General features: G+C 43.5%; 1 protein-coding gene across 5 annotated transcripts in view; it reads left to right on the plus strand.

Moving 5' to 3' along the window:
• myo16 (myosin XVI) overlaps positions 1-18,428 on the plus strand; it is a 113,168-nt gene that overhangs the window by 83,154 nt on the left and 11,586 nt on the right. For all 5 annotated transcript variants that reach the window (XR_007946280.1, XM_051958575.1, XM_051958576.1 and 2 more), the window contains 7 exons: positions 1,400-1,605; positions 10,536-10,638; positions 11,353-11,449; positions 11,532-11,805; positions 13,884-14,263; positions 14,373-15,635; positions 17,893-18,045. Coding sequence is in view for 4 of the 5 variants with exons in the window: in XM_051958575.1 (XP_051814535.1) it covers positions 1,400-1,605; positions 10,536-10,638; positions 11,353-11,449; positions 11,532-11,805; positions 13,884-14,263; positions 14,373-15,635; positions 17,893-18,045 (2,476 nt within the window). In the remaining variant the exon portion in view is untranslated. The remainder of the gene's footprint in view (positions 1-1,399; positions 1,606-10,535; positions 10,639-11,352; positions 11,450-11,531; positions 11,806-13,883; positions 14,264-14,372; positions 15,636-17,892; positions 18,046-18,428) is intronic.

An 18,428-nucleotide genomic window follows, 5' to 3' on the forward strand; every position in this document is an offset into this window, starting at 1 on the left:
AGTAGGCTACTGTGATTTTATGACTATATAAAGTAACAATAATGTTCAGTTTGATGAGCGAGAGCAATTCAGTGTCTACTGATGACGCAAGAAAACTGAAATGTGGTTCAGAAAAGCAGTACCTTTGGTCTGAATGAGACCAGTGTGTTGCACAATCAGAGTTGTGGACTTGTGGTCGACGAGTCCCTCAGGGAATGGCAGGGAATGAGAGAGTGGGCTGAAGAATGATGCTGTACCAAGCCAAACATGAACCCCTCCACATGAATGAATGAACAATGAACAACAACCACTGTGTGCTGTGTGCGCATATGTGTGCGAGTGTGTGTGTGCAGCATGCGTAAGTTTGGAGGCAGGACGGCAATGCTGATGTTGTTGTGAGGTATTGAGCATTGTACCTTAGGGTATGCAGTGCACAGATTGACGTCAGTTCGAGGAGTGGCAAGAACGCAGATGTAAGTGTTTACGTGCATGTGTCTGTGCGACCTTGGATGCAGCATCTTTGAATTCAGGAGTTTGAAGAAAAACTCTTGCACACCCTCAGAAAGAGAAAAGAGCTCTTTGTGTTTTTTGCTTCCTCTAGAGGCAAAACGCACGCCCAAAAAATCAGAGCACTTTGTCACAAACATGATGTAGTTTCACTTCAGTCGCTGTAGCTCACAAATCAAGTTAGAACATCAAAAGAAGCCAGAGGGCTTCACTCACACTTGGCTGCTATCCCTCAGTTTGATGAGTTGACGCAACGCTGCCTTTCATCCACACACGGTTACGTCGAATATGTGTTGTTGGTTTTTTATGGGTGCCATCACCTCTTTATTTTAAGTTTAAGCCCTAAAGCTAAACGGAGGACAGAAGGGTTTATACGCATCGCAGTATGAGAATTGCAGGCATTAAAAGTTAAGGTGTGAATGCTTTAGAAATGATGCCATGACAGTTTGCCACTCTTGATATTGCTCTGTGAATTTGGCTGTAAGTTTGGGTTGTTGTCATGCTGCAGAATGACTTTGGGACACCTTCCTGATGACACTGCTTGAAAGTGCTTAAAACTTTCTCACCCTCAATTTTTAGGTAAAGGTGATAATTGCTTCAAATGAAAAGATAATTATGCTTGGAGCTGTGAGTAATTAAGTCCTTAAGTGAGTTTCTGGCTTTGTACCTGCTATCATCTTTAATTGCCTCCGTTTCTTCTTTCTTTCTTTCTTTCTTTCTTTGACTTGCAGATAAGAGCCACACACCCATGTTTACACACATATTGTTCTACATTTACCATGCACAAACAGCCACAGAGCTCTTCTGACCCAAACCAAACAAATGTTAATTTGAGTACAACGTGTTGCCCATTTGGTTGTAAAATTACCAGAGACTGCCTTTGACTGTTTCTCTCTCCTTCCTCCTCTTCCAGAACTCGCTGTCAGAGATGATCAGTAAGCTACAGGCTTGTACTCCCCATTTCGTGGAGTGTGTGCGCCCCAACTCCACCGGTCAGCCGGACAGTTTTGACAGCTTCCATGTGTCTACCCAGCTGCAGTACATCGGGGTGCTGGAGATGGTGCGCATGATCCGTTATGGATACCCCGTCCGCCTGTCCTTCCCAGGCTTTCTCAGCAGGTCAGTGCAGCAGTTGTATAATTAATATGCTGTGTGCTGATTCATTAACTTCTCTCTCAGCTTCTTGTTTAACAGAAAGGTCTTAAAGATGATGCATTGCTCTGTTTCTTGTCTTTGTCTTGTCTCGCTGATCTCAGTTATTCAGATGCATTACGCTCCCAGCAGGTCACTGTGATCTCCATCTCTTTTTATATGACAGGCCCAGCGGGTCAAAGTAAGCTGAAAGTTGGACAGCATGTGCCTCCACTACATTTGCAAATGAATGCATGGACATATATGATACAGGCTCACGCACTTAAAAGCGGGCAGACACATTAGCATTGAAAAGTCACAGCAACCTTTATTGTTAGAAGTGCAATTTGACCTTGAATGTCCTTTTTTTTTTTTTGGTGATTGCGATGGGAGACTGTTGCTGCTGATGACTGCCACTATCACATTTCCCGTGTCAGCCTGACACACAGGCATTAACCAGTCAGTTGTGTGTAAGGTCACTTTGTCCTGCATTTAAATTTTTGACATTGTTACGCCCCATCACCTGCTTTCTTGATTCTTTCACTGTGTTCCCAGCTTTCCCGCAAAGAGGCATATCGCTTTTACCCTCCTTAAATTCACTCCTCCTCACTATCCTTATACCTTTTATTTGTGTGTGTGTGTGTGTGTGTGTGTGTGTCACTGGTTTCCCCTTTTTTGTTGAAGCAGAGAAAATGATGAGATTCTGCTGTGCCACCTCTTCTCCATTCCTCTATCTCACTTCCTATCCCTACTAGTTTTTTTCCTATTTGTCTCAGTCTTCCTCTACTTGTTCATCTGATTCTGAGAACCACCAGAATACTGGGAGGATTTAGCTCTAAGTCTCTCTCTCTCTTCCTCCCATCCTCAGTCTGTCTCTCGGCCTCTCACTCCCTCTCTTTTTGAGGATAAAGGGATTAACATGAACATTCCTGCCAGATAATAAGAAACGACAAAGCTGGTCACATGATCCCCCAAAAGTTTCCACTACTCTGCTGTAAACATCATCACATCACCACACACACACACACACACACACACACACACACACACACACACACACACACACACACACACACACACTACACAGTAAAAAAAAAAAATAATCTTCTCCTCGTGTCCCAAACTTTACGAAAAGGTACAATGAATAAAGATCCTTTTTATTGCTTTTATTAATACAGACGTTTAAGCAGAAAGACTTCTCTTAATTGTTCAAATTAAATCAGAGGGGATGAAGCATTTTAATTCTGAGGAAAATCCAAGGCTTTGGCTCATAGTATAATTTGTTTAGAATTTCTGGTCAGACATGTGGTCCCAAATTATTTTTCATTTGGACTGAGAGGCAATACTTGACTAGTAAAGGCAATGAAAAAAGAGAAAGCAGCTACACAAACACTTCTATAGGTACGACGTTTTGCTGAAACATACACACAAGTGTGTTTGAGCTCTGATAAGTCCTTCGTGATTGAAAACCTGAACAGTGAATTGAATCTGGAGAAGCAGATTCATGTCAAATGATAAAGTGAATTTATTATAGATTGTCGTCTCGTCAATCCATAAGCCTCCTTTGTGCGTTTTTTCATCATTCCTTTAGAGTCCACACTGTCATTGTTCAAGCTGTAATTGAAGCATTGCTGCCGAGACTGTGTTTGTTAAGCCGTTTGTGATAGTTTTAGGCAGCCATATGTTGTATGATAATCTCCATGTTAGTGGTAGGTAGAAACCAGCGGATAACTGAGCACTACAAGGGCCAACTGGTTGCCAGAAAGGAGAAACTGTTGCTGGGCTGGGCATGACAGGAGTGACCATGGGATGACACTCGTGAGAGAAAAAAAGTGTGGCAATAGTGTGTTTGTTTTATATGCTGTCAATAGGCACTGTAGTATGTGCTTTAATGATTTGATCATCAAGACAATGTGCTTAAAATAAACTTAAAATTTTGTGACGAACATAAGTCCCCCAGGCCCAAAATACAGCTGGGTCATTAACCAATCTGAAATCTAAAGCAGCTTCCACTTTTTCTCCCTCCTAATGCTGCGGAGGTTGATTTTAATAAACCAAAATGTTATCACCCCACAGATGTTCAAATCTAGAGCCAAGATGTAGGGTGCCCAAGCAGCTCATTGATATTCTATAGAGGATGATATTTAGTGTATGGATGGAGAGAAGCATAATTTACATCAACAAAGAGGAAACCTGCACCAGCTGGTGAAGTGGTGGATGCATAAACCCCACCTCCAGAACCTCTTTGATGTATTCCTCCATGGCAGCTGTCTCTGGACTGGAGGTGACCCAGAAGTGGACAAATAATGTACCAAAGTGGAGCTCTATTGTCCAACAGACAGTGTGATGGTATGGTGGTTGCTTGTTTTTTTTTTTGTGGTACACTTCCTCCACACTGGAACCTAAATCACCCTCTTGACTTGCAGAGGCTGTAAGACCCCCTATATGGTTCAATCCCAAAGTCCACACTCATGACTCAGAGACTTTGAAGTGTGTTCCCATTGAATTCATGACAGCTGTCAGTGTCCCGCTATCAGATCACCGGGTGCATGGAGCATTTCTGCAGACTTTGCTTGAGGGAATTACTCATGGTTCATAGTGTTATAATGTTAAATGCTAGGTTACCAGGGGAAGCCCCAAAGCATAAAAAACAATAGACTCACTGATAATTCAAAGCTGGAACTCTATATACTTTTTCATCTAAGATGGCATGATAATGAACCCCAAGGCTGTGAAGAAAAACAAACAAAAAAAAAAGTCCCACGGTAATATGAAACATACTTTGATGTAGTCATGGTAATGTGATATGTCACAAACTGCTATTCCTGTTTTTACCATTTCAAGCCCTCGCAGCCTCTCACACTTTTACCAGGAGTTCTCACTGAGGTCTGTGATGGTTCAGTGCTCAGGATTTAGGGTGGAGATTGGGAATTGGGTCTAATTAACTAGTAGAAATGACCCAGGACAGCATTGATAGCAGCACTCTGGCCACTGGGGAGCAAAGTGGTTCTGTTTTATGTGACAGACTGCTGTTATAAGCTGCCCCGTTCTGTCACTGAATGACATTCAAAATTCATCCATCCATCCATTTTCTTATCTGGAGTCATGTCACGGTATCACCAGACGAAGCGGGTCTTTCTAGACATCTCTCTCCCAGTCTATGCCTTCCAGTTCCTCCAGGGGAATCCAAGGTGAGATGGAATATGAAATTTCTCCAGTGATTTCGGGGTCTCTTCCCACTTGAGAGAGCAAAAACCTCCAGAGGAATGCTTCCAGGAGGCATCCTAATCAGAAGCCCAAACCGTCTCAACTGGCTCCTTTCGATGTGAAGATGCAGAGACTCCACTCTGAGAAACTCATTTTGGCCCCTTGTGTACATGTCATTTATACTGTTGCTATCCAACCTGTTTGGTGCATAAATGCCACAAACTGGATCGGACACAACATGCAAACCTGACCAAATACAACCGGAAACGTGTTTGACCTTGTGCAGAGAATTCACACTCTCCACATTCAAGATGAGCAAAAGAAAAAAGAAAAGACATACACTACTGTTCAAAAGTTTGGGGTCACTGAGAAATGTCCTTATTTTTGAAAGAAAGGCATTTTTTTTTAGATGAAGATAACATTAAATTAATCAGGAATACAGTCCAGACATTGTTAATGTGGTAAATGATTATTTTAGCTGTAATCGGCTGGTTTTTAATGGAATATCTCCATAGGGGTACAGAGGAACATTTCCAGCAACCATCACTCCTGTGTTCTAATGCTACATTGTGTTAGCTAATGGTGCTGAAAGGCTCATTGATGATTAGAAATCCCTTGTTCAGTTATGTTAGCACAGGAATAAAAGTGTGAGTTTTCATGGAAAACATGAAATCATCTGCGTGGCCCCAAACATTTGAACAGTAGTGTACCTTTAGCTTTGTAGAACTCCCACTTGTAAATGTTTAATCAGAGAACAGGTGAATACTTTTTTGTATTTTAAAGGAACAGCAGAAAGCGATACAATACAGAAACTGTCAGTGTGTGGTAAATTACTTGAAAAATGTAATACGTTACTGATATATGTTACAAACTAAAGACTTTATACTGCTGATTAATTAATAGTGAAAAACATTAGTTAAATCGCCTACTACTTTATGTAACCAACTCTGTTAAAAGGAACTGCAACTGTATGAACCCCAGATTCCTCTGAATTTAATGTGCAGAAACATTTCAGCCCCAGTTTCTGCACACAGACAGGAAGTCCCGTTTTAACTGTGCATAAAGCCTTGGTTATATCTACTTGTAGGCTGTAGTTAAAGCTGCTGTCCGGAGTTTCCGTTTGTTTTCAATTTATGTATCATTTTTTAACAAAGCTTAAATGTGTTAGTCAAGTTCAATACTATAACATAAAGTTAGTATAACGCGATATGAAAATTTATTCCTGAGCTCCGCCTTCCTCTCATAGACCCCCATGTTATTCCAAAAAGCGCCGGTCGCTGCCGACCAATCAAGTTCGAGCTTCAGCTTTGTCATGCTGTCAATCAACGGTTACGCGCACAGCAAGCAAGCCCATGCAGAGGTGGGCGAGCTACGCACTACGCAACCGCGCGCACATTTGTTTTGCTTGTGGAGGAGAGAGCATCAGGGCTCAGCAACTTCCAGAAAAGTTACCAATCCCACGGCTTGTCAGGCCAAGAGACTGCAGGACGTTTTTTGGCTCGGGGTGCTCGCGTCGCTCCCCGACCACGGCCTCCATAGCCCGCCTGACGGCTTCGTTTAGATGCCCGACCTCTGGAGGAAGATGTTGGGGCGTCTGGGACATACTCTTCGTCAGAGGAGTCATGCAATTCTGAACTCTAGATAGAAATAAATAAACAATGTAACACATATACACGCGTAAATGCACTAAGTTTGATAAACAACGTCATCGAGAGGGATACACGAGTGTAATCACATATTGAAACTTTACTCGTTCGTCCTAGCAGATTCATGTTATTTTGGTATTAGGACAAGTTAGACTCAATACAGCATTCTAACGTAATTCCTTTATTATTTACTAAATGTACTAAATGTAGAAGAGGGGAAAACAGCACAACAGGCGAGATGCTGCAGCACTCCGGGCACTCCTCACGTACTGCGCGCGTGCACAAATAAAGGGGCGAAATCAGAGGGAGGGACCAACAGTGTTTTGGGAGACGCTGCGATTCAAACTCCGGACAGCAGCTTTAAGATGACACAACATGATTTTATGACCACTTTTAATTTAATTGAAGCATTCCCTCCAGCCCCTGCACCAAGCCGATGTGACCCGAACCAGTCTATTCAGCAAACACCCAGAGATGGAACTGTTATCAACCCTCCCCATCGATTTCCTGATAAAAACAAGCTGAACCTTAGAAGCTACACAGTGCGTTACTGAGCAAATATGACTTAATTGTTGAATTTCAAATTCTAATCCTACTCCCTACTGAAAAAGGCATCAAATTGCTGTTATGCTCCCATCAGAATTGCATTACTGCCCAGCAATGATCAGCGTACTTGTGTTTTGTGTTCATACAAATGGCTCTTTTTGTGTGCGGCTTTTGTCTCTGTTCTGCTGTTTATACATTAAAGCGTGCTTAACTGAAGTGGCTGCCACAGACACCCGTCAGCCCAGCCCAAGTGCCATTCATCTCCCTCGCTCTCCTCCGCTGGGCTCAACACAGACACGACCAATGAATGAACATAGCTTCGGCCAAAGAAGGGAGCTGCTGCAGAGCGGGGGTTGACTTACACTGTTGTCTTCACAGAGCTCTTTCTCACTTGATTTCATTCTTTCCTCACATGCTTTCTCTCTTCTGGTATTTTTCTTCTCTCATCTTTCTTCCTTTATTCCAAGTATTTTCTATTTCTTTCTGCCTTTCAGTCCTTTCACTTCAGTCAATCTTTTTTTTCCCCTTCTCCATTTCTCTCGTGCACATGGGCTAATCTCAATTTTGTTCCGTATTCTTTGTTTTTCTCTTTCCATTTGTCGCTCACTCAAAATGGGCTCTGGCCCTTGACTAATCAAAAAGACAGGGCAATAAATCAGCCATTAATCTTAACGCTGTCATATTCTCCTCAACACAAACAGACCAGTGTGTATATGCAGACGCACACTTGCGCACTGGAGCCACACAGGCCTCTTCACCAAGTTGTAGTGGCTGCCTGAAGCAAATCACATTAGTGTCCTGGTAACCAGAGTGATTTATGAGGAAAGCTATTTTACTGTTGCTTTTATTTGTCTTTTATGATACACTATGTGTTTTGTGGCCGGGTTTATTTTCCGCCAATGTGTAAGGTCAAATACAACCACTTGAACCTTATTTGTTCAAATCCCAGCTCTCCATGTGTGTTGCTCTTTTTAGTTCTGAACTCTTAGAAAGTGAATGGAGAGGATGCATCAGTATTTACAGAGCAGGTCAGAAATGCAGTTTACGAGCACATAGGTCATGTTTTTATATTGCAAAGTGTCTTTTCAAAACCTGCCGCTGACATTTCTAGGTTTTTAAATTACCAGCAGGAGAATATTCATCATTTAGTCAGACCAGTGTGGGTAAATATCCGAGAATGAACAATGTCAGTAGACTCAGATGTTTGAGAAAATGATAGTTTGTCTGAGGAGCAGCTTCAGAGCAGAAGTGAGAGTTTAAATTAAAGATGCATCACCATTACCAACTCCGCTAAATCACAGGGTCAGTGATGGCCTTTCGGTCACACTGAATCATGTAGCCCTCCATTTAAACTCTTATCAAAGGGGTTATTTCACTTCTTTGACTCCACGTGAAGCCCCCGTGGGTCTTGTAAAAGCAGTAACCATCGATAGTTTTCATATCCTCATAGGAGAGGTCATGGGTTTACAGAGTTCCTTTGTGTTTTATGAGCCCGGGGGGACAGTGTGTGCTGTCTGCAGGACTGGTATTACCATACAGAGAGAGGGTTAGGGAGAGTTCAGACAGAGCCCACTTCTGCAAATCAAACATCTCACATTCACGTGCACTCACTTACTCACTATTGACAACACAAGTGGTTTATGTTTCCAGCCATCTGCTTGTTATATTTGCCTCATATGACGTGTAACATCAGTCAGTCTTCAGCTCTCACCGACAGCTGAAGACTGACTGAGAAAATAAGCTGAACAACAGATATCGTTTTTCACATTTTCTTTAACCAACATTATTATTTAGTTTGGAAAATGTCAGAATTGCTGATTGATCTGTGCACATATGGCACACTTTTAAATATTCCCAAATAAATTCCAGAATCGATGGCTGAAATATTATGCAAAAGGGGCTCGAGCCACAATGCGACTTGGCAAAGCCAAAGATATGAGACGCTTTAACATATTGACCTGCGTGGGTTGCCCCTGTACCAACCATGTCTACCAATGATCGCATAAACCTCACTGCAATGTAGTAATATATAGCAATCATAGTAATATGAGTAACACTGTGATTCATCTGTTGCTGGACAAGCTAATCAAACATACGTCAGTAAAACTTCATGCATACAAAATAAAAGCGAATGTACATTTTGTTATCAAATAACCTGTTATTTCATTTTTATTTTTACCATGTGAGGCTCTATCATATGTATCTTAACTCCCGGAATATATGATAATGTAGCTATAGTTTAATTTTGTATGATTTAATAGTTGAAAACATGTCAACAGTGTGTTGCGGTATTTATTTTGGCAATTATTGTTGCAAAAGCCTTTTTCAGAAATGTGCAACAAATTAAACTTGTCAGAGTAATAATATTGAATAGAACGGTGGCTGAATTTCATTTAGCTACTTCAGTTTCACTGGACAGAGAGCCATTATTAATGCTATTAGTAATGTCTGAGCTACTATGGAAATTCAACATATGTTCTAGTTTATACGGTATACACCTTGGCAATAAAAACAAAGCAAAAAAATCATTTTAATGGTCCATGAAGTCAGACAGCTCCAACTTTTAAACCTTCTGTGCACACATACTGTAGCCGACATATTTCTTTTTTTTTTTTTTAAATGCAAATATAATTTGACAGTGAAAGTTTAGCAGGGTGATTTATCAGTGAAGCCACAGAATTAAGCAATACAATACAATTAACCTATTTGCTGTATATTAAGCATCTCCACCTTCATGTAATTGTAGATGAATAAATTTATTGTCTAGTTAGAATTCAAGTAGTTTATAGTACCAGACTTTCTGTTCTATTTTTTCTAATCAGTATAATATTATTAGTGACATATACGACCTGTTCCAGGAGATTTATCAGCCAGTAGTCTGTTAGAAGTGGTGATGCTCTGAGCTGTCAGAGCTGCACAGCGCAGATAGAATATTTACAACACGCCTCCATCACTATCGCCACACCCAGCATGACAGAGTGGAGCAATGCAAATGAATGATATCATGACTACTACGGGAAGTACACACCACTACTTGCTTCCAGTTACACCATTTTGTCAGGCATTTTAACATCCTTTAATTAGACACCAGCAATATGTTTTAACGTAGATCATTTTTAACCTTATCTGCAAAATTCAAATCAAGCAACTCCTCATTTATTCACACATTCAGGATTGCCACCATATGTAAAAACATCAACAGTTAGATAGATAAATAGCTACATATAGTGTTTTCTGTCTGTGAAATCGGCCTAGCTCTCTGTCTGTTTTCTCCCCCACGATGCGAGGCACAAACAAACCACTGACTCAATCCAGCTGACCATTCATAGCAACGGTTGCCCAGGACAACACCAATAGGAACAGATGCTGTTTGGTTGGTCTGCCGTATGACCTCGCTAACCTTTGAACCCATTGTTTCCAAAAGAGGCCGACACTCTGTCTCGTCCAAATTTATTTTTGGTTCAGCACGTTCATCCCACAGCTCTAATGTTTTCTTGCTTTTTTTTTTTTTTTAACCAGATATAAAGACCTTGTGGTTCCAACTTTGGGAGACAAGAAAAAATTGTCGCCTGAGGAGAGGTGTCGCTCGGTCCTGCAGCAGTCGAAGCTGCAAGGATGGCAGGTGTGTTTGTGTCCTGCTTCTTTTTCTGTCTCCATCGATAACAAAAGGTTGGCCAAATGACTTAATCCCTGACCCCTCTGTTTGAAAGACCCCATGGAATCTTGACAACTCGTTCCAGCTGTCCCACCTCATCATAATTCTGCTCACATGCAACACACACACAAGGCAGCATGGACACCCCCCCTTCGCTGGCCTGTCTGCCAGACTGCTGTTGTGTCTGAGTGTGTGACCTGCGGGGTCATACAACATACGCAGTCCTCCACAATGCCCTGCAGACACTTTTCATGCAGCCCTGCTTCACACACACACACACACACACACACACACACACACACACACACACACACACACACACACACACACACACACACACACACACATTACTCCTACAAGTAGCATGTGTTGGAATGAATGGTGCTGTCAAGTGGAAGTATGTCCCCCCTCTCCCTCGCAGCTCTGTACACCTTGTAAAAGAGTGACCTCTGCCGCCACCCGAATGGCCCCTAAATCCAGGAAGTGAATGCACTATCAACATGCAAACCCGCACCCTGTCCACGCTCCACACCCACCTATTATCATAAATCACTGCTGCATCACCGATCTCCCAACTCCCAACTAGCAAATCACATTCATCTGAGGTTTCCAACAGCCTCACAGCTCTTTGAAGCTGATGGCAATGGACTGAACAACCATGTGTACTTGTTTTGTGTTTAGATGGGCAGCAGCAAAGTGTTCCTGAGGTACTGGCAGGCAGACCAGCTCAATGACCGCTGCTACCAGTTTCATAAAAAGATCATCACCTGCCAGAAAGGTAATATCAAAATGACAAACCGTCATGTTCTTTTAGAGAGTGTCTGTCAGTCTTTCACACCTCTGATGTCTTCATCTCTCAGTGGTTCGAGGCTGGCTGGCCCGACAGCGGGTCCATCGCAGGCTGTCCTTGCAGCACAAAGAGGAGTGCAGTGTGCAGCGTTTCCTGCAGGGGGCCGAAGACATGGGGCTGCGAACCTACGACCAGCTGGTCATCCAAAACGCGTCCGATATTGCGCGAGAGAGCGACCGACTGCGCTGCCATGGCAATAGCCTCCTCAACAACTTGGGAAGCAGCCCACCACTTGGCGAGAGGCCCGAGCCGGTGGGCAAGGAGGAGGATCAGCCAGTGAAGAGGTAAATTAGTCAACACATCCACAAATACCTTAATTTAGATCAGACGACAAGGAAGTAGACAGACTATAGATGTACAGTTATTCATTTTGTTTCCATTTGTATTTTGTCTGCATTCCAACCTGGTTTTCATTTGATCTCAATTGTCCACCATGATGCTGACTGGAGGTGTAACCGTCACTTCACTACAGTTTGTCGTAATTCACTGCTCTTCTTTATGGCTGACTGTAATCTGAATATTTTTGAATCTGGACTGTTGAGAAAATGAGACGGTTTGAATACATCATCGTACTGGGCTTTGGGAAATTCCCGTGGGCACCTCTCATTATTTTCTGACATTTTATAGACAAAGCAATTAATTGTCTAATCAAAAAAATAATTGAAAGATCACATCTATTATCATAATATAGCAATAATAATGAAAATAATCATTAGTTGCTGCCTAGTTTACTTCAAGCTAATGCAGTCAACCAGGAGCCCACTGAAGTAGGGCTTTTATTACTCACTACAAAATAATTGGTAATGCTAAATGTGATAACCTGTAGAAATATTTCATCTGGAGAATAACAAACAATCCACAGTTATTGCCGTTCACAGGATTTATGACTGTGTGAAGGCATCATTTTGGTTTACGAACGTGTGTGTGTGCATTCATGTGTATGTGTGTTTCTGATGTGTGCGCCTGCGTGTGCACAGCATGTGTTTTGTGATTAATGATGTCATTGTATACCTGTGCGCCGCAGACTTTTAATTGTAACTTTCATGATGGATAGTCAGATAATGAGCTGCGTTATCAGATTGTATCCGTTGCACCCATGGAACACTATCCTCCTCTGCACCTCGCCTCATTGTAATTTGGCACATATGGAATAACCCTGGAGGGCTCAGTTGGGAAGTGTAAAAATGGTAATAAGAAGCACTTTATATGTGGTGCTAAATTAATGATCTCCATTTTGAAAAGCGCCTCCCTATGGGTTGAAAAATGATGGCTTTCTTTATGGTAATATGTGACTCGTGCATTTCAGCACCAATAAACCCCTAAATGTGTATGTGTGCTATGTTGTAGTGCTTCTTATGGTATGCTACATAATAAATGCATTTATCATTGCAATATAATCTTTCTTTCTCTGCAGACGAGCTTCATTTTTGTTGATTATTGCTGTCATTATGGAATATCGACTTTCATTCCAGGTTGACAGTGATTGGTGACTCGTATGCTAACATCACAAAACTTCTAGACAAACACACAAAATAGTTCTGCAGTCAATAACTGACTTAATTCAAGATAGTCACAGGTGTTTTGCTTGAAAGGCTCACCCTAAAGGAACTTTAAAGTGCCTGAAAAAGTCAAATTACAGTTGATACAGTGGGAAAATGTGTTCTAATGACATTCCCTGCAGCTGAAAAACAAAAATGTGAAAAGTAACCACACAGTTTTGACTGCAACAGCAACATGCAAAACAGGATTTCGGCTTCCCTTACGTGTCCGTGTGCATGTAACATCTGCTGCTGGGATGGCAGACTGAGCGCAGGGGGGCCTCTAACAAGAAAATGGTTGTCAGTGGGCAGATTGGGAGACGAGTCTCGCTTGCCGTATTGTAGAAAGGATTAAAAGGCACTTACGTGCTCACATTTAGCCAAACTCTCCTAATTTGTGCAGATTTTTTTTAAATGCGTTCCCTGATCCACAAATGCTCTGTGACTCCCCCTCCTCCCCCTCCATCTGCAATCGGGGAACTAACAGATGGCTCACCCAGATTAGCCAAGGAAATACCAAACTGGGTGTTATCAAATTACCACAAGGAGATTATGTTTAAAGCATAATCTCGCTTGTCGTTTTTATCCAATTGCCCTCTTTAGTTCATCTTTGTGCCATGACAGTTGAAGAAAGCATATATTGAGTTTGAGTATAGCGATGATCACAATCCTATAACTAATGCAGCCTGGATCAGGAAATGCTTACATGGAAAAAATAAGTTATTCCTGTGGCGAAAGTATTAATGCCATTTTATTATATGAAGAATGTATCAAGCACAAATGATGACCGTCATATAAATGTTATTCCTTATATGCATTTCTAGGGTGGTGGAGAAAAGTGGGAAAGTCCACGAAGGCCCTGTCAACGGGGGAAGTCGAGTTATTCGCCACTTTCGTTCCAGCTCAGTACCCATCCCCCTCGCCATGGATATCGTCCATTCCTCTGCCAGTCCACCAATTAAAGCAGCCTTGCAGCAGGTGACCCATACCAACGAGGAAGGAGCAGGTGGGGGAGGTCTCTCTTCTCCACGGAAGCAACCTCCTCCCAAACCAAAGAGGGATCCCAACACCCGCCTGAGTGCATCTTATGAGGCAGTTAGTGCAGGGTTGACAATGGCTGCCAAAGAGAGCTCCACTCCAGAGGGCTATGGTTCTCCAGCTGGAAGCCCCCCTAAATCCCAACTGTCCCCCACAGACCCTGCAGGTACATCACTTCTACTGGTCTTTCAACAGATGGTGCCTTTTTTGATTCCTCAGTGCTGTTGCACACTGCTTTGACTTGTGTTTAATTGCTTATTCTGTGATTTCCTTAGCCTTGGCGAAACCCCGTCCCCACAGTGATGACTACACAACTATGAGGAAGGTTCCTCCCCCGAAACCTAAGCGCAGTCCCAACACTAAGCTCACAGGCTCATATGAGGAGATTAACGCCGTAGCACCCCATCTCCACCAACTGCGCCCCGCTGATGTAAAGCTGGCCTTGCTTTCCCGTGGTGGGGGATTTGGAGGCTTTGGAGGTTTGATGCAGAGAGCCGCCTCGATAGATACCCCGCACGGCGTAGCGCTAAGCCTGTACAAGGGCCAAGATGAAGAGGATGTGTACATAGAAATGCTGGGATCTCAGCCGCGGGCTCGGAGCCTCCAGGAGCCGCCTGATAGCCCAGAGCTGGCTGAATCGGAAGCTGTCTACGAGGAGATGAAGTATTTCCCTCATGAAGACGGTGGAACATCTGTCACTGCGGTCAGCAAAGCAGCCAAACTGGAGGCCCTGGGCTTGGGCCTGGTGGGTTTGGGAACATCTCCTCCTCCTCCACAAAGTGGAGAGCCCAAACGTTTGGCACTCGGGCTGACTGCTGCCATGGACATCGCTCTCTCACAGAGCACATCGTCCAACAGCGGAGCCCCCAAAGCTCAGTTTGGTAAAGACGGCAGCTGTGACATCCCTGCTCCCTTCCCCAACTTGCTCCCCCACCGCCCACCTCTCCTGGTGTTTCCCCCCTCACCTGTCACCTGTTCCCCCGCTTCAGATGAGTCACCCCTCACCCCTCTGGAGGTAAAGAAGCTGCCGGTGTTTGAGACAAACCTGAATTATGCTACTGGCCCAGACAGCCCCCTATCCCCGCAGTATTCCCGCCAGAGGGCCGACTCTTCCCCCAGCCTCACTGTCCTGATGCCAGAGAAGAAGTCTACACCTCCGCTCACCCCTCCACCTCCACCCCCTCCCCCCAGCGCCCCACCTCCTCCCTACAGACCTCCGTCGCACTTTCCCTTCCCACCTGAGGCCAGCTTCCTGGCTCTGACCCGAGCAGCATCTGTCACTGGGAGCTCGGATTCCCCCAAAACATCCTCACAAAGGGCAGGCGGGGAACCACTAGGGAAGCCGCCCCCCTACTCCCCCGTGAAGATGACCCGTCCCGAGCCTCGGCGGGCCCACTCATGCTCCTCCTCTCCCCTGCTGTTTAACCCAGCCAATGGAAGACCGCTGACCAGCCCCCTGGATGAGCTGAACACTCTGTTCAGTTCTGGCCGCAGCCTGCTGAGGAAGTCGACTTCTGGCCGCAAGATGAGAGATGGAGGTTTGTCAGTAATACATACTTATATACACACATATTCCCAGTTACACGCATGTAAAACCCTAACAAAGAGAACATCATAGCATATATAACATAGAAAAACAGCTTGTCCCTCCTCTTAGCTTTTTCCCATTAGTCATTATATTATTTGTATCCACATTCATGCTTTATTTGTGTCCTTACAGTTTGCATGTCTGCGCACATTTCTGCAAGAGTGCATGTGTCCATTATATGTTCTATCCACCATGATGAGTTTATGATCAAAGTCTCAGCCTGGTGTTTGCGAGATGATTTATTGGATACTGGGTGATGACCTTCTGTACAACAATCATAGTATAGGGCTGCAGGTAAGTAATAACCCTTGTTTCTTGTGGAGGTGTATGACACACATGTTCTGTATGTGAGCGGTGAGAGAGGTGAGATGCACCAATATTCAACTCTACTGCCACCCTCTTTGGCCTACTTGAGGCAGCCAATTTGTTACAGTTTCCAGTGCAGTGCCCTTTGGCTGCTGCAGCTGCTTCTAATATGTTAGCTAATGAGCTACCTTGTGTATCCTACTTAGCATCACACTGCACTGTAAGTCTGTTCCTGCTGTCTTGCTGTGTTCTGCAACTCAACGTGTTATATGCAGAGCACATACAGACGATGACACTGATGCAAAGGTTAACCTTTGCGAAAGCGGGTCAAACATATTTGTCACACATTTTCAATGAAATGGGTGTATCCTCGGGTCAAAGGTTTCAACCCTACAAAGAACTTTGCAGCGCTCCTATGAAAGTCAATTTTTCATTGATACCCCATCTTGAGAAAACACCGACTCGTCAGACAAGATAGCAACTGTGTTATCCCGCTGTGTTTTTATCCGAGTCTCCGTTTCCTCGAAGTGTATTAGTTGTGGCTGGGTTAATAATGCATGAGCAGTAGAACGATGAGGATGGGTATCAAATATTTAGCAGCTCACTCATGTTCTACTGAAGGGAGTGTGACTGCTCAGCAGCAGTGAACAGGACATCCTGGACAATTATCTAGGGGACAAAAATTACAATCAAGTGAAAGTATAACGCTGCTGATGTCAATAGTCAGTCATCTTTCTGGAGTCTTATTGTGGAGCTGGTTGGTTTGTGTAAGAAACTGTTGTGTCATACTTCTATAACTGTACAGAGTTCAAGGGGCAGGAAACTGAACTCCTTATAAGAGACGGTTTGAAAGCAAGTGCTTACGCATTTGTTTCACGTGACACCTTGCACTTGACTCTTGGTCAGCACCTGGACCTGCGCAAGAAAAGCGCTGGCGTCATGGAAATAGTGTGTGTGACAGGGGAACCGGGGACTGGGGTATTTTGAGTGGGCAAAGCACGGCGGCTCTCTTAGATCCAAGCGCAGAGGGATGCCGATGGGCTTAACAGGACGGCCTACTTCCGTTCCCTCTTGGCTGTTAAATGACTGAATGTGATACCTGACGCTGTGGGAGTGGCCAGGGGTTACAGTTGCTATCCCAGACATCTCTGTGAAGAGCAGCTGACTTGCCCCCCTCCTCTTACCCTTCCTCATTTTCAGGGAATGAGAAAACCGCAGGAATGCCCGGGAAAGAAGGCAGGTGGTTTTGGCAGGCTTCAGGAAATCGGTGTCATAAGACACTTCATACCTCAAGAGCCACATAAAACATTGTATAAGTCCAATTTCTTTTATTAGTGTCTTCATTGTACAAATCCAAATATCCACTGTCACTCATCAACATGAAACCCTCACTTGGACTCTCTTACCTTTTGTCCCTCATGACTAAACACCTATCCCATGCGACCTATAGTAGAGTTTGCCGCGTTTATATTTAGGTATCTTGTGACCATGGGAGGACGAGGAGACACACATTCTCAGTGTGGAACAGCAGCTGATAAATTCCCATTCACAGTGGCTCGCACATTTGTACCTCACGGCCTCTTCCCCAGTGCAGTGTGGGAGAGCATGTGAGCCCCAAGGAGCAAGAGCAGGGGCAAAGTCGAGCCACGTGAAGTCACCTTCTTACCACACAAAGCTAAATAAATACTTTAATAGAGGAAGAGATACTCGAACTTAGAACATGATTTGGTAAATTATAAAACTGCTTAAAAAATTAAATATGTTTTCCAGTTTGTTGTGACTCAGAAGTGCTGTGAAGATGCTGTGCTTCATGGAATATAAATAGTTATTGTACGTGATGCCTGCTGTATATGACAAATGCTGACGTGTAATGTGTTTTCCTCTGGCTATGTTCCTTCTAGGATTCAATTCTAATATCAATCTGCCAGGGAGGGAAGACTGCGGCTCTGCCCCCACCTCACCATCTCTGCAGCTACAAGACAAGAACGCCAACAACCACTCTCCCCACTCCCCGAACCCCGCTCCTATAGAGAACGGCAACCAGATCTCCAATGGTAACAGCCCAGTGTTGTGCATTTATAGTCAGAATTCAACTTCCTGTCCAGCAGCGATGTCTTGCTGTATTATTCAGGTGAATCAAGGTCAAAGTTGAAGTGGATAATACTGAATAGAGACTCTCCTTTAATGTAAAAATGTCAACGTCACAAATATAAATATTCAAGGATGCACATGTATATCGTTGTGCAGAGAATATAAAATCCAGCTTAACTCGATTTTAACCCACTAAACGCAAGGCAGTTTCTCTATTTTTTTGCTCCTTTCACAACAATATAAATCCCTGCACCTCTGTGGAAACAGAATAATCATGACTAGAAGAGAGGCCTGTCCTTTGTGCAGTATCAAAAAGTTGTAAATGTTGAATTTTTGTGATAATTTA

Source organism: Acanthochromis polyacanthus, chromosome 14, assembly GCF_021347895.1.
Source record: "Acanthochromis polyacanthus isolate Apoly-LR-REF ecotype Palm Island chromosome 14, KAUST_Apoly_ChrSc, whole genome shotgun sequence".
NCBI lineage: Eukaryota > Metazoa > Chordata > Actinopteri > Pomacentridae > Acanthochromis > Acanthochromis polyacanthus.